This window comes from Hyperoodon ampullatus (genome assembly GCF_949752795.1).
Source record: "Hyperoodon ampullatus genome assembly, chromosome: 9".
In the NCBI taxonomy this organism is placed as follows: domain Eukaryota; kingdom Metazoa; phylum Chordata; class Mammalia; order Artiodactyla; family Ziphiidae; genus Hyperoodon; species Hyperoodon ampullatus.
Genome location: NC_136922.1, coordinates 93,955,088 through 93,981,361, shown reverse-complemented (window position 1 = coordinate 93,981,361; position 26,274 = coordinate 93,955,088). Strand labels below are relative to the sequence as shown.

Genomic DNA, 26,274 nt, shown 5'->3' with positions numbered 1-26,274 from the left:
AAGAAAAATTATGATTTTTTAAAAAAAAGTTATTTGGTTTTATCAAAGCATGATTGTATTTTCCCCCCTTCCTGTTTAGGCTAATCATAAAGACTGAAGTTTTGCCTACAAAATATCGAGGCTATATGCTATATGCTCCCCTTGTCTCAGGTAAGGTAAAATGGGAATTCTTCTGATCAGTCTTCTGATCCTGTAGGATATGGTGTACATGGTGTTTCTTCTGGTTGGTTGATTGTTCTTTGATTAGCATACTCCTATGACTTGGTACCAACCAAAGAGCATTAGGAATGCTTGACACCAGAAGTCCAATTCCAAGGTTTTCTGAGCCAGGATGTATATCATCCAGCAGCAGCATTTAGAACACTGTAACCCCTTCCTCAGGAAACATTCTGCTGGCTGTTTTCACTAGAATGACAGAAGCTCAGGAATGCATCTGGGATGAACATTCTCTCCCCACTGGGTCTTCAGTGGAGGGATACAGCTACCACCCCTTTTAGAGTCTCCCTCGTGGATACTCGGGTCTGCAATTCCATAACTGGCTCATGCCTGTGGGAACTTCCGTAATTGTCTCCTCCCAGCTGAGCCATTTATCCAGGTGAGAAGGTGGGGATGCTCTGCCACCCTCCTCAGACCCCTGCTGGCTACTGACTAGAGGTTTTGCATCCAGAAGCAATCTAGGTGCCCTTGTACCATCTTTGATGTCATCGTTATCCAAAAGCCCTGACTTTCAGAGCCCAGGAAAGTGATGACCCTTCCCACTGAAGCATTATATATTTGGCAATAAATAAGGCAGTAGGAGAACATTTAAAAATTTTTTAAAATATTTATTTATTTATTTGGCTGCGCCGGGTCTTAGTTGTAGCATGTGGGATCTTTGTTGCCGCGTGCGGGGTCTATTAGTTGCTGCATGCAGGATCTTTTTGCGGCATGTGGGATCTAGTTCCCTGACCAGGGATTGAACCCAGGCCCCCTGCATTGGGAGCACGGAGTCTTAGCCACTGGCCCACCAAGGAAGTCCTAAATTTTATGTTTAATTTTTCTGACACTAAATTTAGGCAACAAAAAAAATTAGAAAGACCCTAATAAATACTGAACGCTAACTCTTTACGTTCTTCCCAGCTTTCTTCTTCTGATCTTTGTTAACATGAACATGCATACTTTCAATGGTTAGGGGCTAGATTTTACACTTAATGTTATTTAATGGGCATAATCCTGTTCAAGCTCATCTGTGAACATTGTCTCTTCCACCTGCTACTCATTCTTTGTCATGTTTCCTGGTTATGCCTTCTCCCTGCTGGTCTTATTTTCCAGGTCTCCTGGGGTCATCTACTGATAATTGAGGAGTCCAGTGGTTTTAGCTATCTATGTACCTATTACCTCCCCCAAATTTATCTACAACCAAGAGCATCTCCTTGAACTTCAGACCCAGGTGGCCAGTTACCTGATAGCCACTTGAATATCCTGCAGGCCCCTCAAATACAACATTCATAGACCTGATCTCTTCATCTTCGTCTGGAGCCTCTTCTGTCCACGTTTCCACTGTCCGTTAATAGCAAGCTCTGTCCCCTCAGTTTTCTGAGCCGCACATTCAAGATCTGTCCTGGACCCCTCCCTTTCCGTCATCACCATTCAATCAATCACCAAGCCCCACTGACTTACCCCCTATTAGTGGACCTACAACTGCAGTGTCCATCAGCAAATCCTGTTGCCTTTACCTCCAAAATGTGTGCCAAATCCATCAGATAAAAAAAAAAATTTTTTTCCCATTTCACTACTAAAATCCTTTTCAACACCACATCACCTCTTACCTGATCTACTGCAATGGCTTATTACTGGCCTTCTTACAGGTTGCCTCTTCAAAAAGATCATCCCTGATCATTAAAAGTCACTCTCCATCACATTACTTTCTTTTTTTCATAGCCTTATCACTTTCTGAAATATTCTTTTTTTAAAAAAAATAGAATTCTTTGGTGATGAAATAGTCACCCCTTAATTAGCCCCCCAAAGGATCTTTTATTTTTTTAACATCTTTATTGGAGTATAATTGCTTTACAATGGTGTGTTAGTTTCTGCTTTATAACAAAGTGAATCAGTTATGCATATACATATATCCCCATATCTCTTGCGTCTCCCTCCCTCCCACCCTCCCTATCCCACCCCTCTAGGTGGTCACAAAGCACCGAGCTGATCTCCCTGTGCTGTGTGGCTGCTTCCCACTAGCTATCTATTTTACGTTTGGTAGTGTATATATGTCCATGCCACTCTCTCACTTTGTCACAGCTTACCCTTCCCCCTCCCCATATCCTCAAGTCCATTCTCTAGTAAATCTGTGTCTTTATTCCCATCTTGCCCCTAGGTTCTTCATGACTTTTTTTTCCCTTTAGATTCCATATATATGTGTTAGCATACAGTATTTGTTTTTCCCTTTCTGACTTACTTCACTCTGTATGACAGACTCTAGGTCCATCCACCTCACTACAAATAACTCAATTTCGTTTCTTTTTATGGCTGAGTAATAGTCTATTGTTATATATGTGCCACATCTTCTTTATCCATTCATCTGTTGATGGACACTTAGGTTGCTTCCATGTCCTGGCTATTGTAAATAGAGCTGCAATGAACATTTTGGTACATGACTCTTTTTGAATTATGGTTTTCTCAGGGTATATGCCCAGTAGTGGGATTGCTGGGTCATATGGTAGTTATATTTTTAGTTTTTTAAGAAACCTCCAGGGCTTCCCTGGTGGCGCAGTGGTTGAGAGTCTGCCTGCCGATGCAGAGGACACAGGTTCGTGCCCCGGTCCGGGAAGATCCCACATGCCGCGGAGCAGCTGGGCCCGTGAGCCATGGCCCCTGAGCCTGTGCGTCCGGAGCCTGTGCTCTGCAATGGGAGAGGCCACAGCAGTGAGAGGTCCACATACAGCAAAAAAAAAAAAAAAAAAGAAACCTCCATACTGTTCTCCACAGTGGCTATATCAATTTACATTTCCACCAACAGTGCAAGAGGGTTCCCTTTTCTCCACATGCAGGGGACATGGGTCTTCTCCCTGGTCCGGGAAGATCCCACATGTCGAGGAGCAACTAAGCCCATGCATCACAGCTACTGAGCCTGCATGCGACAACTCCTGAAGCCTGCACACCTAGAGCCCGTGTTCTGCAACGAAGAGTAGCCCCTGCTCACTGCAACTAGGGAAAGCCCGCATGCAGCAACGAAGACCCAACGCGGCCAAAAATAAATTAAAAAAAAAAAGTTTGAAAAGATAACTTAAAAAAAAATGAAATTAAAAAGACTGACCATGTTGGGAAGGATGTAAAGTAACTGGAATTTTCCTTCACTCCTGATTGGCATTCAAATTAGTACAACCACTTTGGAAAACTGTTTAGAGGTTTCTATTACAGTTGGAAGTATGCATAGCCTATGGCTCAGCAATTCTACTCCTAGATTTATACCCAACAGAAATGCATAGTAAAATAAAATAGCATTATATTATTTGTAACAGCTCCAACTACAAACAACCCACATGCCCATCAAGAGGTATAATGGATAGATTCTGTTATATTCATAAAATAGAACACTACACAGTAATAAAAACGAGAAAACTGGTGCTTGCGCTCAACATGGCTGAATCTTACAAATGTAATAATGAGCAAAGAAAGACACACAAAATACATATTATATTATGTGGTTCCATTTATATAAAGATTCAAAACAGTAGAAACTAATCTATAGTGTTTGAATTCAGGAAAGTGGTTGTCTATCTGCCTTTCCTAGATATAATCACTAAAAATAGGTTGGCGTCTCCTCTTGAGACTCTTTAATTTTTAAAATACTCTTAACATTTGGGGAATTCCCCGGTAGACTAATGGTTAGGACTCGGCGCTTGCACTGCCGTGGCCTGGGTTCAATCCCTGGTTGGGGGACAGATCCCGCAAGCTGTATGGTGTGGCCAAAAAATATATATACTTCATATTTGGAAATTAAACAAAAAAAAATTAAAGCTACCTTAATAACAAGGAGAAATATTGTGATTATTGTCTTCCTCTTAAATATTTCATTACGAGAATTTATAAATGCACATGAAAGTAGGGAGGATACCATGATGAACTCTGATTTATTCATTGCCCGGATCTGACAGTCACTGATATCTACCCATATTTACTTCAGCTGTTTTTTTCTGTTCTGAAGTATTTTCATGCAGGCCCTAGACTTCATGCCATTTCATCCCCAGATACTTCATTAAGAGTCTCAACTACTTGAGGACATTTTCTTAGATGATTCCAATCCTAAAATCACACCAACGAGATTAACAATCATCACTTTAATATCATCCACTCTGCAGATCGTATGTGATTTTCCTTGATTGTCCCCATGTGTCTTTTACACATGGCTTTTACAACCATTTCTGTAAAAATGAGAGAGGCATGAGGGGGGCTTCTGGGAGGCTGATATTCTTTTTCTTTTTTTTGGCCACGCAGCTTGTGGGATCTTAGTTCCCTGACCCGGGCTCGAACCCGGGCCCTTGGTATTGAATGCACAGGGTCTTAACCACTGGACCGCCAGCGAATTCCCCTGATATTCTTTTTCTTGACTTCGATATAGGAACTTTTCTGTATGTTATGTTTATATCTCAATAAAAATATCTATTAAAGAACAGACAGAAAAAAAGATAGTAAGAAAACATCAAGCAAAAGTAAAAACCGACTTCCGGGTAAGATGGCGGAAGAGTAAGACGCGGAGATCACCTTCCTCCTCACGGATACACCAGAAATACAGCTACACGTGGAACAACTCCTACAGAACACATACTGAACGCTGGCAGAAGACCCCAGACCTCCCAAAAGGCAAGAAACTCCCCACATACCTGGGTAGGGCAAAGCGGAGAGATTCCCGCACAGAGGATCGGTGCCGAGCGGCACTCACCAGCCCGAGAGGCTTGTCTGCTCGCCCGCCGGGGCGGGCGGCGCTGGAAGCTGAGGCTCGGGCTTCGGTCAGAGCGCAGGGAGAGGACTGGGGCTGGCGGCGAGAACTCAGCCTGAAGGGGGCTAATGTGCCACAGCTAGCCGGGAGGGAGTCCGGGAAAACTCTGGAGCTGCCGAAGAGGCAAGAGACTTGTTCTTCCCTCTTGGTTTCCTGCTGCGCGAGGAGAGGGGATTAAGAGCGCTGCTTAAAGGGGCTCCACAGACGGGCGCGAGTCGCGACTGAAAGTGCGGAGCCCAGTGACGGGCGTGGGACGCTGGGGCTGCTGCTGCCGCCGCCAAGAAGCCCGTGTGCGAGCGCAGGTCACTGTCCACACCGCCCTTCCGGGAGCCTGAGCAGCCCGCCACTGCCGGGGTCCCGGGATCCAGGGGCGGCTTCCCTGGGAGAACGCACGGCGCGCCTCGGGCTGGTGCAACGTCACGCCGACCTCTGCCGCTGCAGGCTCGCCCCGCACTCCGTGCCCCTCCCTCCCGCCCGGCCTGAGTGAGCCAGAGTTCCCGAAGAGGCTGCTCCTTTAACCCTTTCCTGTCTGAGCGAAGAACAGACGCCCTCCGGCGACCTACACGCAGAGGCGGGGCCAAATCCAAAGCTGAGACCCGGGAGCTGTGAGAACAAAGAAGAGAAAGGGAAACCTCTCCCAGCAGCCTCAGAAGCAGCGGATTAAAGCTCCACAATCAACTTGATGTACCCTGCATCTGTGGAATACATGAATAGACAACAAATCATCCCAAATTGAGGAGCCAGGAGTCAGTACTGTGCCTCTGAGGTGGGAGAGCCAACTTCAGGACACTGGTCCACAAGAGACCTCCCAGCTCCACATAATATCAAACGGCGAAAATCTTCCAGAGATCTCCATCTCAACACCAGCACCCAGCTTCACTCAACGACCAGCAAGCTACAGTGCTGGACACCCTATGCCAAACAACTAGCAAGACAGGAACACAACGCCACCCATTAGCAGAGAGGTGGCCTAAAATCATAAAAAGTCTGCAGACACCCCAAAACACACCACCAGACGTGGACCTGCCCACCAGAAAGACAAGATCCAGCCTCATCCACCAGAACACAGGCACTAGTCCCCTCGACCAGGAAACCTACACAACCCACTAAACCAACCTTAGCCACTGGGGACAGACACCAAAAACAACAGGAACTACGAACCTGCAGCCGGCAAAAAGGAGACCCCAAACACAGTAACATAAGCAAAATGAGAAGACAGAAAAACACACAGCAGGAGAAGGAGCAAGATAAAAACCCACCAGACCTAACAAATGAAGAGGTAATAGGCAGTCTATCTGAAAAAGAATTCAGAATAATGATAGTAAAGATGATCCAAAATCTTGGAAATAGAATAGACAAAATGCAAGAAACAGTTAACAAGGACCTAGTAGAACTAAAGATGAATCAAGCATCGATTAAAAACACAATAAATGAAATGAAAAATACTCTAGATGGGATCAATAGCAGAATAACTGAGGCAGAAGAACGGATAAGTGAGGTGGAAGATAAAATAGTGGAAATAACTAATGCAGAGCAAAATAAAGAGAAAAGAATGAAAAGAACAGAGGACAATATCAGAGACCTCTGGGACAACATTAAACGCACCAACATTCGAATTATAGGGGTTCCAGAAGAAGAAGAGAAAAAGAAAGGGACTGAGAAAATATTTGAAGAGATTATAGTTGAAAACTTCCCTAATATGGGAAAGGAAATAGTTAATCAAGTCCAAGAAGCACAGAGAGTCCCATACAGAATAAATCCAAGGAGAAATACGCCAAGACACATATTAATCAAACTGTCAAAAATTAAACACAAAGAAATCATATTAAAAGCAGCAAGGCAAAAACAACAAATAACACACAAGGGAATCCCCATCAGGATAACAGCTGATCTCTCAGCAGAAACTCTACAAGCCAGAAGGGAGTGGCAGGACATAATTAAAGTGATGAAGGAGAGAAACCTGCAACCAAGATTACTCTACCCAGCAAGGATCTCATTCAGATTTGATGGAGAAATTAAAACGTTTACAGACAAGCAAAAGCTGAGAGAGTTCAGCACCACCAAACCAGCTTTACAACAAATGCTAAAGGAACTTCTCTAGGCAAGAAACACAACAGAAGGAAAAGACCTACAATAACGAACCCAAAACAATTAAGAAAATGGGAATAGGAACATACATATCGATAATTACCTTAAATGTAAATGGACTAAACGCTCCCACCAAAAGACACAGATTGGCTGAATGGATACAAAAACAAGACCCATATATATGCTGTCTACAAGAGACCCACTTCAGACCTAGAGACACATACAGACTGAAAGTAAGGGGATGGAAAAAGATATTCCATGCAAATGGAAACCAAAAGAAAGCTGGAGTAGCAATTCTCATATCAGACAAAATAGACTTTAAAATAAAGACTACTAGAAGAGACAAAGAAGGACACTACATAATGATCAAGGGATCGATCCAAGAAGAAGATATAACAATTGTAAATATTTATGCACCCAACATAGGAGCACCTCAATACATAAGGCAAACACTAACAGCCATAAAAGGAGAAATCGACAGTAACACAATCATAGTAGGGGACTTTAACACCCCACTTTCACCAATGGACAGATCATCCAAAATGAAAATAAATAAGGAAACACAAGCTTTAAATGATACATTAAACAAGATGGACTTAATTGATATTTATAGGACATTCCATCCAAAAACAACAGAATACACATTTTTCTCAAGTGCTCATGGAACATTCTCCAGGATAGATCATATCTTGGGTCACAAATCAAGCCTTGGTAAATTTAAGAAAATTGAAATTGTATCAAGTATCTTTTCCGACCACAATGCTATGAGACTAGATATCAATTACAGGAAAAGAGCTATAAAAAATACAAACACATGGAGGCTAAACAATACATTACTTAATAACGAAGTGATCACTGAAGAAATCAAAGAGGAAATTAAAAAATACCTAGAAACAAATGACAATGGAGACACGACGACCCAAAACCTATGGGATGCAGCAAAAGCAGTTCTAAGAGGGAAGTTTATAGCAATACAATCCCACCTTAAGAAACAGGAAATATCTCGACTAAACAACCTAACCTTGCACCTAAAGCAATTAGAGAAAGAAGAACAAAAACATCCCAAAGTTAGCAGAAGGAAAGAAATCATAAAAATCAGATCAGAAATAAATGAAAAAGAAATGAAGGAAACAATAGCAAAGATCAATAAAACTAAAAGCTGGTTCTTTGAGAAGATAAACAAAATTGATAAACCATTAGCCAGACTCATCAAGAAAAAAAGGGAGAAGACTCAAATCAATAGAATTAGAAATGAAAAAGGAGAAGTAACAACTGACACTGCAGAAATACAAAAGATCGTGAGGGATTACTATAAGCAACTCTATGCCAATAAAATGGACAACCTGGAAGAAATGGACAAATTCTTAGAAATGCACAACCTGCCAAGACTGAATCAGGAAGAAATAGAACATATGAACAGACCAATCACAAGCACTGAAATTGAAACTGTGATAAAAAATCTTCCAACAAACAAAAGCCCAGGACCAGATGGCTTCACAGGCGAATTCTATCAAGCATTTAGAGAAGAGCTAACGCCTATCCTTCTCAAACTCTTCCAAAATATAGCAGAGGGAGGAACACTCCCAAACTCATTCTACGAGGCCACCATCACCTTGATACCAAAACCAGACAAGGATGTCACAAAGAAAGAAAACTACAGGCCAATATCACTGATGAACATAGATGCAAAAATCCTCAACAAAATACTAGCAAACAGAATCCAACAGCACATTAAAAGGATCATACACCATGATCAAGTGGGGTTTATCCCAGGAATGCAAGGATTCTTCAATATACGCAAATCAATCAACGTGATACACCATATTAACAAATTGAAGGAGAAAAACCATATGATCATCTCAATAGATGCAGAGAAAGCTTTCGACAAAATTCAACACCCATTCATGATAAAAACCCTGCAGAAAGTAGGCATAGAGGGAACTTTCCTCAACATAATAAAGGCCATATATGACAAACCCACAGCCAGCATCGTCCTCAATGGTGAAAAACTGAAACCATTTCCACTAAGATCAGGAACAAGACAAGGTTGCCCACTCTCACCACTCTTATTCAACATAGTTTTGGAAGTTTTAGCCACAGCAATCAGAGAAGAAAAGCAAATAAAAGGAATCCAAATTGGAAAAGAAGAAGTAAAGCTGTCACTGTTTGCAGATGACATGATACTATACATAGAGAATCCTAAAGATGCTACCAGAAAACTACTAGAGCTAATCAATGAATTTGGTAAAGTTGCAGGATACAAAATTAATGCACAGAAATCTCTGGCATTCCTATATACTAATGATGAAAAATCTGAAAGTGAAATCAAGGAAACACTCCCATTTACCATTGCAACAAAAAGAATAAAATATCTAGGAATAAACCTACCTAAGGAGACAAAAGACCTGTATGCAGAAAATTATAAGACACTGATGAAAGAAATTAAAGATGATACAAATAGATGGAGAGATGTACCATGTTCTTGGATTGGAAGAATCAACATTGTGAAAATGACTCTACTACCCAAAGCAATCTACAGATTCAATGCAATCCCTATCAAAATACCACTGGCATTTTTCACAGAACTAGAACAAAAAATTTCACAATTTGTATGGAAACACAAAAGACCCCGAATAGCCAAAGCAATCTTGAGAACGAAAAATGGAGCTGGAGGAATCAGGCTCCCTGACTTCAGACTATACTACAAAGCTGCAGTAATCAAGACAGTATGGTACTGGCACAGAAACAGAAAGATAGATCAATGGAACAGGATAGAAAGCCCAGAGATAAACCCACGGACATATGGTCACCTTATCTTTGATAAAGGAGGCAGGAATGTACAGTGGAGAAAGGACAGTCTCTTCAATAAGTGGTGTTGGGAAAACTGGAGAGGGACATGTAAAAGTATGAGATTCGATCACTCCCTAACACCATACACAAAAATAAGCTCAAAATGGATTAAAGACCTAAATGTAAGGCCAGACACTATCAAACTCTTAGAGGACAACATAGGCAGAACACTCTATGACATAAATCACAGCAAGATCCTTTTTGACCCACCTCCTAGAGAAATGGAAATAAAGACAAAAATAAACACATGGGACCTAATGAAACTTAAAAGCTTTTGCACAGCAAAGGAAACCATAAACAAGACCAAAAGACAACCCTCAGAATGGGAGAAAATATTTGCAAATGAAGCAACTGACAAAGGATTAATCTCCAAAATTTATAAGCAGCTCATGCAGCTCAATAACAAAAAAACAAACAACCCAATCCAAAAATGGGCAGAAGACCTAAATAGACATTTCTCCACAGAAGATATACAGACTGCCAACAAACACATGAAAGGATGCTCAACATCTTTACTAATTAGAGAAATGCAAATCAAAACTACAATGAGATATCATCTCACACCAGTCAGAATGGCCATCATCAAAAAATCTAGAAACAATAAATGCTGGAGAGGGTGTGGAAAAAAGGGAACACTCTTGCACTGCTGGTGGGAATGTGAATTGGTACAGCCACTATGGAGAACGGTATGGAGGTTCCTTAAAAAACTACAAATAGAACTACCATATGACCCTGCAATCCCACTACTGGGCATATACCCTGAGAAAACCATAATTCAAAAAGAGACATGTACCAAAATGTTCATAGCAGCCCTATTTACAATAGCCCGGAGATGGAAACAACCTAAGTGTCCATCATCGGATGAATGGGTAAAGAAGATGTGGCACATACATACAATGGAATATTACTCAGCCATAAAAAGAAATGAAATTGAACTATTTGTAATGAGGTGGATGGACCTAGAGTCTGTCATACAGAGTGAAGTAAGTCAGAAAGAGAAAGACAAATACTGTATGCTGACACATATATATGGAATTTAAGAAAAAAAAAGGTCATGAAGAACATAGGGGTAAGACAGGAATAAAGACACAGACCTACTAGAGAATGGACTTGAGGATATGGGGAGGGGGAAGGGTAAGCTGTGACAAAGTGAAAGAGCGGCATGGACATATATACACTACCAAATGTAAGGTAGATAGCTAGTGGGAAGCAGCCGCATAGCACAGGGAGATCAGCTCGGTGCTTTGTGACCGCCTGGAGGGGTGGGATAGGGAGGGTGGGAGGGAGACGCAAAAGGGAGGGGATATGGGAACATATGTATACATATAACTGATTAAATTTGTGATAAAGCAAAAAATAAAAAAAAATAAAAAAAAAAAAAATAAAAAAAAAAAAAAAAAAGTAAAAACCCTCCATAGCTTCATGGCGTCGAAAGGCAGAATTCTAAAGATGATGCCCAAGAGTTCCAACACCTGGGGATTCAATCAAACACTAATTTGGATGTAGATGTGAAGGGACTGTGGATGTAATTAAGGTTACGAGCCTTAAAACAAGGAGAGTATCCTGAATTAGGCAGGTGGGCTCAATAGTATCGCTTGAGTCTTTAAAAGCAGAGAAATTTCTCCAGCTGGAATCAGAGATGCAGCAAAAGAGAAAGCGTGAGGTGAGGTCGAAGGAGAGCTTCAGTGCATGAGAAGGACGCGACCTGCTGTTGCTGGCTTCACAGACAAGGAGTGAAGGAAGCCTGCAGAAGCTGAAAACCACTGGTCAACAGCCAGCAAGGAAATGGACACGAGTTCTACACCCCCGTGCAGCTGGATTCTGCCGACCATCTGGGTGAGCTTGGAGCTGGATTCTTCCCCAGAAAGTGGAGCAGCCCTGCCTGCACCGTCATGTCTGCCACGTGAGACTCCGCGCAGAGAAGTCAGCCAGAGCTGCTGAACTGCTGACCTCCAGAACTGTGAGATACTGTGCTAAAGTGCTAAGTTTGTGCTAACTTGTGGCAGCAGTTGCAGAAAACAAGCTGTTGCGGAGTCTAAGCTCCTACTGCTTGCCTCATGGCAGGCCAAGAAGAGACAGTGTGTTGGGGCGAGTAATATCGACTTTATTTGGAAAGCCAGCAGGCGGAGAAGATGGTGGACGAAACTCTTTTTTTTTTTTTTTTTTTTTGCGGTACGCGGGCCTCTCACTGTTGTGGCCACTCCCGTCGCAGAGCACAGGCTCCGGACGCGCAGGCCCAGCGGCCATGGCTCACGGGCCCAGCCGCTCCGCGGCATGTGGGATCCTCCCAGACCGGGGCACGAACCCGTATCCCCTGCATCGGCAGGCGGACTCTCAACCACTGCGCCACCAGGGAAGCCCTGGACGAAACTCTTAAAGAGCCATCTTAACTTGGAAGAGCATTCAGGCTGCTTTTATGCTAAGGGAAAAGGGGAAGCGGGAGGGTTCAAGATTAAAGGTGGGTTGCAGACTTCCTGGAGCCACCTGGCCTTCAAGGGAAGCAGAACATTTCTCTGTTCTTCTGCTTGCTCACAAGGCTGCATCCGGAGGCTCCTGCAAAACTTTAAGTCGTTAGCAGTTATTTTTACTTTACCACACTTATCTCTGCTTGTTTGCTAGCTGAAAACGAACTTATCTACAAGTAGTAGCCATAACTAACAGGGACCACCTGGGATGGGAACTTTCTTCAGGGAACTTAATGAGCTGTTTGGGCACAAGCAACATTTCTCTAATATTTAACTCTTTATGGTCAGGGCTACAGTACATAAGCTGTAGAATGAGGGAGACTGTTTCAACGCAGTGTTAGTTCTGTTCTGCCTCTTACAAGACTTCCTCCTGGCCTGAGGGGTCCTCCGCCATCTAGTTCCATCCTGTTTTTTCTTGCAAATGCATTTCCCATCGTACAGCCTCCGCTGAAGGCCACCCCCTAGTGTCCCCTTGAAACGTGTCCCCGCTTTCCTCCCCCCTCCCCTCCCTACACCGTTTCTTCCACCTGAGAAGCTCTCCCCACTTCTCCCCACCTCTCACGGTGCTACCCCCTCCTTCAGGCCTGGTGACAGCCTTTCCTAATGTCCATCTTTTCTTGCTTCCAGGCTGGGCATCTCTTTCGCCTGCTACGGGGTCATCCTGGCCAGTGCGGAGCTGCTGGAGAGGGACCTGGCCTGTGGCTCGCGGTCGGAGTCTGAGGCAGTGGTGACCGTAGGGGTCTCGGAGGAGAGCCAGAGCCCCCACCACTGCCAGGTGTTTGCCCTTCCGACTACCAGACCATGATTATCAGCACCATTGGCGAAATTACTCGTAAGTATCTCTCTATTGGGTGGCTCTCTGTTTTGGGTGGGGGACGTGCAACTCAGAGTCTCAGAGGAGAGAAGAGTGACCTGTCATATACTTGACTACTGCCTGGTAGAAATGGATGAGTCCCCAAATCATGCTGAGGTGTCTCCAGTGCGGATCAGTGTGGGGAGAAGTCTGGAGGAGTGGAGCTTTGAATTAGTGCATGTATCAATTCTAAGATGCATTCCCCTACACTGTAACGTCTCTGAAACTGGGATGTGTCTCACAGTGGCATGTTAGATTTCAGCTGGAAGCACTGTTTCTGCTTTAATAGACATAAAATAATGGTACTTAAAAATCAATGGTACCTTGACTTTGAAAAACAGTATAAAACATTTAAAATATAGGTCTAGCAAGTTGGCAGTTTACAATAGACCTGCGTGCTGTAATAAGCATCCTGGGCGTAAAATATCCTTCATATACTCCAGTGCTTGTCGTTCTCAGATCCCCGTGGGAAAAGCATATTGAAGGAGTCATGAAGTCGATGAGAGTGTGACTGGGTCTTGATGGAATACGCATGACGTTTGGATTAAGTTGCTTCTTTCTGAAATGACAGGGAGGAATCCATGCCATTAATGAATGCCATTTGCTTTCAAGGTTCTGAAAATTGCCTTTGTCATTTTTTTCCTAGTGAATCCTTTAAATATCCTGGGCATGGATTTCCTGGGAAGACGGCTGAGCCTTTCTATTACCGTGGGATGCACAGCTTTATTCTTTCTTCTCCTCAGTATTTGCACTTCAAGGTATTTGCTGTCTGGTTGCTTTAAAGCAATCTAGTTTTGTGCGGTGGTTTTAAAATGAGGTCTCCTGACCCATGGCCTTCAGTGGAGGTTAGGGGCAAGTCCCTTTCACCAAGAGTAGAGTTACAGGCTGCTTGTTTGACTAGAATGATCAAACAAGCTCCTGGTACCTGCCCTTCCCCTCTTCCTGAGCAGGTCCATCTTCAGCACTCACAGGACATGGGTACCAGCATGGGAGTATTCAGTTCGCTTACCAAGATATTTAGGATCTTTATGCAAAGCCTCCTGGAGAATGGAGACTCTGGTTGTTTACCAAATGATCTGCACCGTTGTCAAGATAGGGATGTAGACAGCATACCCGTGGTGGGAAAATTCATTGCACTCTGAATTTGTGACCCTAGAGTGGGCCTCATTTATAATATATATGACTTATTCTGAAAACCGTCTGTACCATTTTCCAAGGGTGGTGGCAGAGGTGTGCTCATCTCTGCTGGGGGCGGGGCGCTGGGCTGGAATGGCACACTCTGGGGGAACAGGATTGAAGGATTAAGTCAGGCTTTTGCTTTAGGACCCCACAGTCAGGCCAGCTGAGGAGCAGCACCTCCCTGGGGACCTGGTCTTCGGGGATGTGTATTGGCGTCTGTAATGTACTGGGATCGGGGCCCCAGAAGGCCCTCCGTGTCGCCTTTGGTAACGTCTCGCTTCTGGTTCCCTAGTGCCGGCCTCATCGGCGTCCTCTTCATGCTGAGGGCTTTGGTGGCGTCCAACTTCAACACCATCTATATTTACACCGATGAGGTTAGTTTTGGGGAAGGGGTTGGTTACATCAAGGTGTGCGAGGTGAGCTACTTAGAGCAGGTGTTTGTCTATAGATCACGCATCCCTGGCTTCTGTTGACTTTTGATGATTTTCTAAAAACATCCTATTAAAATGACACCAGAAGGTTTATTTGATGTGGCCTTTCTCCTGCCCCATGGGGTCTAGTGAAAGCCAGTCTCTGAGAAGAAAGATAGGACCTTCTCCCTTTCTCACTAAACTGCATCCATGTAAAAAACAACTCTTGCCCTCATACCATGCTTCCCGAAGAAATAGGGATAGGGCCCAGTACCTGCAGGTTGCTGATAAAATGTAAAACACCCTATTTCTCCCTTTTTAAAATTAGAATGTATTTTTCACCTTTTTTCTTTTGAAAGATCACATCCCACTCTGTCTGTTGTAGGTAGCTTAAATTCGAATATAATAGTAATTTATTCTTAATTTATTGAATTACTATATCTACTTAATACATCACTTCTGAGGAGCTTCTCAGAGACCACCACTTTAAAGAGCAAATATTCCTAGAAATAAGCAATATCTGAGTAGGAAACTTCGTATTTTAACTGGTTTTGCCTTTCACTGAGCCGGAGAAAGTGGTGCTATAGGGACTGCTAAAGCTGCATTCATCTTCATCTTGGAAAACGTAGAAGTCTGTTTAGAACACAGATGACATATCAAAACCACAGAGAAAAAGATTCTTTTCCCCTCACATAGATAAAGATAGGAAATTATGACACATTTGACATATATGTAGTATTTCATTTAGTTCCATTAACAATCTTCTAAAATTATTGTGAATTTGTGCACTTAAATGTCTATGTGTATTGTGGTGTGCCTCTAAAATTATATTTGGAATATTCAATTTAATGTATTTTGGGATGTGTTCATTTAAAGGGTCATTCCTAAGTATTTTTACCCTTATACTTATTGCTTAAAAAAAAAAGATGTGTACCTGAAGTTGCTTGTCTTCTATTATTTCATCTCCTAGAATGGTCAAAAATGAACAAAAAAAAATTGATATTCGAGCAAAGATCATCTGTATGTATCTGAATCCATTGTTTTCAATAGCCACTAGCCTCATTTTCTAGAAAAAGAAAAAGTCTCTGTGAAAAGGCACTCCACCCCCAGACATTCTTATAAATATAGCAGTGCCCCTCAGGGCAGGAAAGCGTCTTGTTTTTTGCATTTGGCAGATGGTGGCTAACACGATGTGGCCAAGTAAAGAGGCCACGTGCTTTGCTTCAGTGAATTGTTGAAAACTGATCAGTATTTATAGCATTAAGAGAAAATTTTATAAAATTAAAAGAAGCATTCTTTCATATATTCTCCCTAAAATCTTCTTTATTAAATACTATTTGCTTATTTATCAAGAACTCTGAATCAGTGAAGTACAGATTAATGAGGTTTTACTATAAATGCAAGAAAGTTGCAGCAAGAAAGTAGACTGCGCCATACGATCTTACAACACAAACATGGTGAATGGTGTAGCATGTATGTGGCACTCTTGTCGATTCTTTTCACTGTATCTGTATTAAAGGTTTGGTTGGATTGTTATTTGGGGAGTATTTTCCTTCCATTCAATAGAACCACCTTTATACGTTTATAGCTCTAAAGTGGAAATCTTCTGTCTGACTGCAAGTACCTTTCTAAAATTACGTTTGGAATATTAAACACCTACTTTGGAATTTGCTCACTTAAAGGATAATTTCTAAGTGTTTATTTTCTGATATTAAAATTCGAAGTTGTGTCCCTGAGAAAATGAACATTTTCTATATCCTGTATATCCATATAGAATATTTGGCCTTTTATGTATACCAAAGCCTGACCTGTGGAGGGAAAGGCAGAGGACTTGGGAAAGAGGGGTTTAAGCTAACAGATGCTTTCTACGCTCCTCCACTGCAGGTCTACCCCACGACGCGCGCTTTGGGGATGGGGACCAGTGGCTCCCTGTGTCGCATTGGTGCGATGGTGGCGCCATTTATATCCCAGGTACAGCCCAGGGGTCTCTGTAGGGAGGATATGTCTAAGGGAGGTGGGGAAAGAGGGCCTGGCTCCCTTCAGGTTAAGGGTTTAACCAAGGATTTGTTTACTTGAGTTTCCTTGAGGTGTTGTTTTCCCATTGTCTGGTTAATTTGGCTGGGTCTTCCAGTCTTCCAGTGAATAGCATGTAATGCATTGCATGCAGGGTTTAGATTTTGCTGGACATTGTTGGGGGAAGATGCAAAAGACATGGATGACACAAGGTGCTGGGGCAGCTGAACGACAGTGAGCTCCAACCCTGACACTGTCAAGGGTGCAATTGAAAAACAGCACAGAAGTGCAGGGAGGCTGCACCAGGGTGCAAGGACGTGGCCCTGGGCAGGTTAAGTCCAGCATTTGGACAAACCAGGCACAGGCTGGGAGAAAATCCAGGGGTGATCTGGACCGTTGGATGGGCCCTGTTTCAGGAGAGAAGCAGAGGCAGATGTGGTGACCCACAGGGTCATGGTTCCTCAGACGGCCAAGCAGCTTGTCCCTCTGCCCTGATCATTCTCTTTCGGCCACGAGAAATGGAAATCCACCTGAGCTGGCTGCAGCCAAAGACAAGAGTGAGGCCGGGCCCTGGGTGGGCCTGATCCAGGCAGTGAGGGCTGTCAGGGACCCAGGCTGTGTCCTCCTCACATCTGTCTGGGGCCCAGGGTCACTGAGCTTTCAGGCTGTACTCCCTCAAGACCAGTGTGCTATACTTGTCCACGGACATGGCCGCCCCACAAATCCCAAACATCTAACCTTAGTTCCAGGCACCAAAGTACTCTCTGCATCCCAGAAGGATGCTCTCTCTGGCATCTCACTGGTCAGGCCTGGTCAGTTGTTCATAGTTGAGCTAAATCAGTTGTGGCCAAGAGTCAGATTTATGGATGAATGCACCCTGGGAGGGGCAGTTTTCAGAGAGGGCTAAACAGACTGTAATGTGTATTTCTTATAATTTAATGGGATTTTGCTACCACCCTTATTAAAACTATTTTGGGAATATTTTGCCTACTTAATTAAAAATGAGGGCAGTTTTGGTCTTGCAGTTTTGCTTTTCACAGTTCTTTTGTACTTATTTCAGCATGTTCAGAAAAGAACATGATGGTGAAAGGCAGCAGTAAAATATTGATCCTATTTCTGGATGATCAGAGCGAGGTAGTTTATTTTCCAAGCTTTAATTAGGAAGAGAGTCTCTTGGTTCTCAACCACTTGGAACATTTTCTCTGGGTATTTGTGGGCATTTATCTTTGAGGCCACCCTGCTTTTGGCGACTTTGTGGACCAGGAAATATCTCAACTAGGACCAGGTCTCTTGGGGCATAGGGCTTTGTTCTGCTTAGCATCCTGCTCGGGGAGTTCTCAACTCCTCACAGTGAAGTCACCCAACTTTCTATGCCCCCCTCATCTGTGAAATGAAGGTAAACAATAGCACCCACTACGTAGGTTTCTTCTCAGTATTGCATGAGATTAATACATACGAAGCACTGAGCCCAACATTTGACACATAGTAAGCCCTCAATAAGTGTTAGCTAATAACCATAACGATGATCAATAGCCTCAAGGCCAAATGCTAAATATTCAAATAAGAGTATTTCTGTTACTGAGAGATATTTAAGTCCAGTTGAGTTATTTCAATCACTATGCAATTGGAATGTTTTGCTTTCCTCACCAGGTTTAGGATGGGAAGTTAGAATCTGGGAAGCTTTGTGTTTGCTCGTAGAATATTTGCCTGGGTTTGGAGTGGGGCCAGCTGCTCCAGGTAGACAGGAGAGCTTGGTGACACTCTCATGAGCTCATCAGTCAGTGTACCCTTGGACGCGGTTCTCGAGCTTCAGTGCATATCAGAGTTACTAGGGTAACTTGATACCGTGAAGATTCCTGGACTTCACCCAGAGATTCTGATTCTGTATATGAGACCATCACCTACAGTTTTAGCAGGAATCCAGAGTGAATCTGATGCTATTGGTCTAGGGACCAATGAGAGGTGTGGCCATCAGCAAGGGAATTGACTTTACTTTCACTTAATTCTTCTTCCTCCTCTTCCTTCCCTTCTCGCTCCCCTTTCCTTTCTCCTCCTCTTTCTTTTGTCCTTCATTTAGGAACTTATTTTGGTGACTCATTCGACAAGTTGTTTTCAGGGTAATTCTCTACAAATTCTACAAACTGCCTCTTTCACAGTTTGGCAGTTAGAATGCCAAAAAGGACTCCATAAGCTACAATCTATATTTGATAGAGTAGAAGCAAGAATTTATAAGGGAATTCCACACTTCCACTGCAGGGGCGGGGGGTTTGATCCCTGGCCGGGGAACTAAGATCCTGCATGCCGCGAGGAACGGCCAAAAAAAAAGAAAGAATTTATCCCAGTTCAACATTCAGCCAACATTTATTGCACGCTTACTCTGTGCCTGACATTGTTCTCTTTATTTACAGCAATAAATAAGCCAGACCGGTGTCCAGTGGTGTGCTGGAACTGGCCTGCACTGGCTTGTGAAAGCTGATTGTTAAATTTTCAGGAAATTACTTTGCAAGCTAGTTGATGTCACGTTGTAGCTTGAAATTAGCACGGTGGTGGTTTTTATCCCATGGCCACAGGCAAATGCTACCATCAGGACTGTTTCTGGAAAGCCTATCAAACATTTCGCAGCACACCACCACAAGATTCCTGCTCTCAAGAGGCTTACTCTATGCACAAAATTAAGATGATTCAAATTAATTATTTGCGTATCTTAATTATTTGCATATCTGTAAAGCACTCAACTTGAAAGTATGTTGGGAGGCAATGATAATGAGTGAAAGGGATGACAGGCCTTCCCCCCACCCCCCCTTTTGGCTCAACATTCCTTTACTGAAAGATAAATTGAATTAAAATCCATACACTCCATGAGGGACAGCCCTTTTTAAAAGACAAGGCTTCATATAGCCAATATTTTAGAGTAACTATAAATGGAGAGTAGCCTTTAAAATTTGTGAATCACTGTATTGTACACCTGTATGTAACTTATGTAATAAAGTACATCAACTGTACTTCAATTTAAAAAAAATTATAAAAAGAGGCAAGTCCTCTCTGGGTAGGTGACTTTGGAGTTGAGACCTGAAGTATAAGAAGCTGACAACTTGTAAAGGGTAACAGCATTTCAGGTGGGATGACATCTGGTGCAAAGTCCTGGGGATGAGAAGAGCTTGGTGTGTTCTCGGAATAGAAGATAGCTGTGATGAGCAAAGTGCAGAGAAGTACAGGGAGAGAGTGTGCCTTGCAGGCATAGTTTGGATTTTTTTTCTTAGGAGGAGTGGGAAGTAACTGAAAGGTTTTAAGCAGTGTCATGATCAGTTTTGCAATTTACAAAGAGCACTCTGGTTGCTGAAGAGTGAATTGGCAGGGGATCGGGAGAGGACAAGGGGGGAACCAGCTTATCATAAGACTCTAATTTCACATCGCCATGTACTCAAATGAAAAGGGAGATTTCAGAATTCTGGAAAACCATTTCTCTTATAGAGGGAAATACATAAAAATTTTTAATTTCTGCCCAGGAAGAAAAAATACTAGACAAGGATGAAAGACAAACCTTTACTTTTCAAGGGTTTCAAAAAACCCTAATTGAATTGTCACAGCTGAACAATGATTTTGTTGTCCTGTTGAATGCCTGACCTTCCCCAGAAGCATGGAAACAATGAATCAACACATAAGATGATACACAGAACTTCACCAGTTAATGGGAATAAAAAATCTATCCATTTCATAGTTTCATTAGTGACTTCTAGTAAGCAGTAAACTTACTGAGAAACTATGTTGTCCAAGATAAAGTCAGACACTAGTTAAAGTGGTAGGGACAGATTCTGATTAGTAATTATTGCAGTAGGAAAAAGAGTCCAGTGTGGACTGAATTCAGCTTTGATTTGTACGGAGGTGACTGGGCTTTTTAAAGGGAGAAGAGAGAATAAGACAAGGAAGGTCTCAATAGAGCAAGGGAAGTGAAAATCGGCAAAAAGTGCTAAGAGGGGTTGGTCCATGTGAAACCCAGACAGGAGCCCTATCTCCAGGTATCGATCGGAACAAGCAGTAAATTTTTTGGAAGCCTTGAGTATGTTCAGGTAGGCACTTTTAAGAGAGCTAGGGTCATCCGAGGGGTGTGGCTTTGAGCTGTTAGAAACTGTTAGTCTTTGTTCAAATGTTTATATACCAAGATTGAGGCCTAGGTGAGAAGCAGCTTAGAAAAGCCTGGCTAGGGTTTGGTCAAGGAGAAAGTTTTTGTCAATGTCAAGTGTGATTCATAAATACATTTGTGTTTATTGTATTTTCAGTGATTTAAGAGATTTCCAAAGGCAATTTTGACCACGTGATTTTTTCTTCTTCCATGCTGAAAACTAGAAATAAAATTTTACTACCCTAATATTTTACTGGAGATAACAAATATAAATATTTTAATGAAGCCCTTGCAATATATCTAAGCATATGTACATATAAATATGCATATACATTTTACTCAAATATGATCATAGTTATATACTTTTTATTTTTTTAATAGATTTAAAATACTTTATTGGAATTCAATTGTTAGCATATTTATGGTAACATTATTCATAGGGTGATTCCACTTTAATGAGATCTATTTTTATTTTAATTAATTTTTAAATTTTACTGAAGTATAGTTGATTTACAATGTTGTGTTAGCTTCAGGTGTACAGCAAAGTGATTCAGTTATACATATACATATACTCATTCTTTTCCAGATTCTTTTCCCATATAGGTTGTTATAGAATACTGAATAGATTTTCCTGTGCTATACAGTAGGTCCTTATTGGTTATCTATTTTATACATAGTAGTGTGTTTATGTTAATCCCAAGCTCCTAATTTATCCCTTCCCCATTTCCCCTTTGGGAACCATAAGTTTGTTTTCAAAATCTGTGAGTCTGTTTTGTAAATAAGTTCATTTGTATCATTTTTAAAAATTAGATTCCACATATGAGTAATATATGATATTTGTCATTCTCTGTCTGAATTACTTCACTTAGTATGATAATCACTAGGTCCACCCATGTTGCTGCATATGGCATTATTTCGTTCTCTTTTATGGTTTAGTAATATTCCATTGTATATATGTACCACATCTTCTTTATCCATTCCTCTGCCTGTGGACATTTAGGTTGCTTTTATGTCTTGGCTATTGTAAAAAAGTGCTGCAATGAACATTGGGGTGCAAGTATCTTTTCTTTTTTAAAAAAATTAATTAATTAATTGATTTTTGGCTGAGTTGTGTCTTTGTTGCTGCACGTGGGCTTTCTCTAGTTGCGGTGAGTGGGGGCTACTCTTCATTGTGGTGCGCGGGCTTCTCATTGCGGTGGCTTCTCTTGTGGCAGAGCATGAGCCCTAGGTGTCCAGGCTTCAGCAGTTGTGGCTCGTGGGCTCTAGAGCGCAGGCTCAGTAGTTGTGGCGCACGGGCTTAGTTGCTCTGTGGCACGTGGGATCTTCCCGGACCAGGGCTCAAACCCGTGTCCCCTGCATTGGCAGGTGGATTCTTTTTTTTTTTTTTTTTTTTTTTTTGCGGTAGGTGGGCCTCTCACTGTTGTGGCCTCTCCCCTTGCGGAGCACAGGCTCCGGAGCACAGGCTCAGTGGCCATGGCTCACGGGCCCAGCCGCTCCACGGCATGTGGGATCTTCCCAGACCGGGGCACGAACCCGTGTCCCCTGCATCGGCAGGCGGACTCTCAACCACTGCGCCACCAGGGAAGCCCTGGCAGGTGGATTCTTAAGCACTGTGCCACCAGGGAAGCCCCAGGGGTACATGTATCTTTTCGAATTATGGTTTTCTCTGGATACCTGCCCAGGAGTGGGATTGCTGGATCATATGGTAGTTCTATTTTTTGTTTTTAACGAACCTCCATACTGTTCTCCATAGTGGTTATACCAATTTATTTATTTTTATTTTTTTAATTGACGTATACTTGATTTACAGTGTTGTGTTAATTACTGCTGTACAGCAAAGTGACTCAGTTATACATATGTATACATTCTTTTCTATATTCTTTGCCATTATGGTTTATCACAGGATATTGAATATAGTTCCCTGTGCTATACAGTAGGACCTCATTGTTTATCCATTCTATATGTACAAGTTTGCAGCTGCTAATCCCAAACTCCCAATCCATCCCTCTCCCACCCCCTCCCTCTAGGCAACCACCAGTCTGTTCTCTATGTCCCTGATTCTGTTTCTGTTTCATAGATAGGTTCATTTGTGTCATATTTTAGATTCCACATATAAGTGATATCATATGTTATTTGTCTTTCTCTTTCTGACTTACTTCACTTAGTATGATAATCTCTAGTTGCATCCATGTTGCTGCAAATGGCATCACTTCATTCTTTTTTATGGCTGAGTAATATTCCGTTGTATATATGTACCACATCTTCTTTATCCATTCATCTGTTGATGGTCATTTCGGTTGTTTCCATGTCTTGCCTATTGTGAACAGTGCTGCTATGAACATAGGGGTGCATGTATCTTTTTGAATTATAGTTTTGCCTTGATACATGCCTGGGAGTGGGATTGCTAGATTATATGGTAATTCTATTTTTAGTTTATTGAGGAACCTCCATACTGTTTTCCACAGTGGCTGCACCAATTTACATTCCCACCAACAGTGCAGGAGTGTTCCCTTTTTTCTCCACACCTTCTCGAGCATTTATTGTTTGTAGACTTTTTGATGATGGCCATTCTGACCAGTGTGAGGTGATGCCTCATTGTAGTTTTGATTTGCATTTCTCTAATAATTAGTGATGTTGAGCATCTTTTCATGTGCTTTTTGGCCATCTGGCTGTCTTCTTTGGAGAAATTTCTATTTAAATCTTCTGCCTGGAACTTCCCTGGCAGTCCAGGGGGCACGGGTTCAATCCCTGGTTAGGGAAATAAGATCCTGTGTGCAGCGCAGTGTGGCACCTCCACCCCCACTAGATCTGCTGCCCATTTTTCGATTGGGTTGTTTGTTTTCTTGACATAGAGCTGCATGAGCTATTTGTATATTTTGGAGATTAATCCTTTGTTGGTTGCTTCGTTCGCACATTATTTTCTCCCATTCTGTGGGTTATCTTTTTGTTTATGGTTTCCTTTGCTGTGCAAAAGCTTTTAAGTTTAATTAGGTCCCGTTTGTTTATTTTTGTTTTTATTTCATTACTCTAGGAGGTGGATCAAAAAAGTTATTGCTGCGATTTATGTCAAAGAGTGTTCTGCCTATGTTTTCATCTAAGAGTTTTATAGTGTCCGCCCTTACATTTAGGTCTTTGATCCTTTTTGAGTCTATTTTTGCATATGGTGTTAGAGAATGTTCTTTTTTTTCTTTTTAAAATTATTTATTTATTTATTTATTTTAACATCTTTATTGGAGTATAATTCCTTTACAATGGTGTGTTAGTTTCTGCTTTATAACAAAGTGAATCAGCTATACATATACACGTATCCCCATATCTCTTCCCTCTTGCATCTCCTACCTTCCCACCCTCCTTTTTAAATTTAAAAAAATTTTTAATTTTTGGCTGCATTGTGTCTTCGTTGCCGTGTGAGCTTTCTCTAGTTGTGGCGAAAGGGGGCTACTCTTCATTGAGGATCAGGGGCTCTAGGCGCATGGGCTTCAGTAGTTGTGGCTCGAGGGCTCTAGACTCAGGCTCAGTAGTTGTGGTGCACGGGCTTTGTTGCTCCATGGCATGTGGTATCTTCCCAGACCAGGGCTCGAACCCATATCCTCTGCATTGGCAGGCAGATTCTTAACCACTGCACCACCAGGGAAGTCCCATAAGAGAATGTTCTAATTTCATTCTTTTACATGTAGCTGTCCAGTTTTCCCAGCACCACTTATTGAAGAGACTGTCTTTTCTCCATTGTATATTCTTGCCTCCTTTGTCATAGGTTAATTGACCATAGGTGCATGGGTTTATTTCTGGGCTTTCTATCCTGTTCCATTGATTTATATTTCTGTTTTTGTGCCAGTACAATACTTTTTTGATGACTGTCACTTTGTAGTATAGTCCAAAGTCAGGGAGCCTGATTCCTCCAGCTCTGTTTTTCTTTCTCAAGATTGCTTTGGCTATTCGGGATCTTTTGTGTTTCCATACAAATTTACAATTTCTTTGTTCTTGTTCTGTGAAAAATGCCATTGGTAATTTGATAGGGATTGCATTGAATCTGTAGATTGCCTTAGGTAGTATAGCCATTTGACAATATTAATTTTTCCAACCCAAGAACATGGTATATCTTTCTATCTGTTTGTGTCATCTTTGATTTCTTTCATCAGAGTTCTATAGTTTTCAGAGTACAGGTGTTTTGCCTCCTTAGGTAGGTTTATTCCTAGGTATTTTATTATTTTTGATGCAGTGGTAAATGGGATTATTTCTTTAATTTCTCTTTCTGCTCTTTCATTGTTAGTGTATACAAATGCAAGAGATTTCTGTGTATTAATTTTGTATCCTGCAACTTTACCAAATTCATTTATGAGCTCTAGTAGTTTTCCGGTAGCATCTTTAGGATTCTCTATAGTATCATGTCATCTGTAAAAAATGACAGTTTTACTTCTTTTCCAATTTGGATTTCTTTTTTATTCTCTGATTGCTGTGGCTAGGACTTCCAAAACTATGTTGAATAGAAGTGGTGAGAGTGGACATCCTTGTCTTGTTCCAGATCTTAGAGGGAATGCTTTCAGTTTTTCACTGTTGAGAATGATGTTAGCTCTGGGTTTGTCATATATGGCCTTTAGTATGTTGAGGTAAGTTCCCTCTATGCTCACTTTCTGGAGAGTTTTTTTTTTTAATTATAAATGGGTGTTGGATTTTGTCAAAAGCTTTTTCTGCATCTATTGAGATGATCATAGTTTTTATTCTTCAGTTTGTTAATGTGGTGTATCACACTGATTGATTTGTGGATATTGAATGCTTGCATCTCTGGGATAAATTCCACTTGATCATGGTGTATGATGCTTTTAATGTATTTTTGGATTTAGTTTGCTAGTATTTTGTTGAGTATCTTTGTGTCTGTGTTCATCAGTGATGCTGGCGTGTAATTTTCTTTTTTTGTAGTATCTTTGTCTGGTTTTGGTATCAGGGTTATGGTGACCTCATAGAATGGGTTTGGGAGTGTCTGCTCCCTTTGGAATTTTTGGAAGAGTTTCAGAAGGCTAGGTGTTAATTCTTCTCTAAATGTTTGATAGAATTCACCTGTGAAGCCATCTGGTCCTGGACTTTTGTTTGTTGGAAGTTTTTAAATCACAATTTCAATTTCACTACTTGTGATTGATCTGTTCATATTTTCTGTTTCTTCCTGGTTCAGTCTTGGAAGGTTCTACATTTCTAAGAATTTATCCATTTCTTCTAGGTTGTCCATTTTATTGGCATACAGTTGCTTGTAGTAGTCTCTTATGATCCTTTGTATTTCTGTGGTGTCAGTTGTAACTTCTCCTGTTTCATTTCTAATTTTGTTG

At 41.8% G+C, this 26,274-nt stretch overlaps 1 protein-coding gene across 1 annotated transcript in view; it reads left to right on the top strand.

Annotated features, from left to right (window-relative positions):
* SVOPL (SVOP like) overlaps nt 1–26,274 on the top strand; it is a gene marked incomplete at both ends in the record, with an annotated part of 76,999 nt that overhangs the window by 10,220 nt on the left and 40,505 nt on the right. The window contains 7 exon segments of the mRNA XM_079711859.1: nt 80–128; nt 130–155; nt 13,009–13,160; nt 13,163–13,213; nt 13,881–13,992; nt 14,706–14,787; nt 16,708–16,794. Of these exon segments, the coding sequence (XP_079567985.1) occupies nt 80–128; nt 130–155; nt 13,009–13,160; nt 13,163–13,213; nt 13,881–13,992; nt 14,706–14,787; nt 16,708–16,794 (559 nt within the window).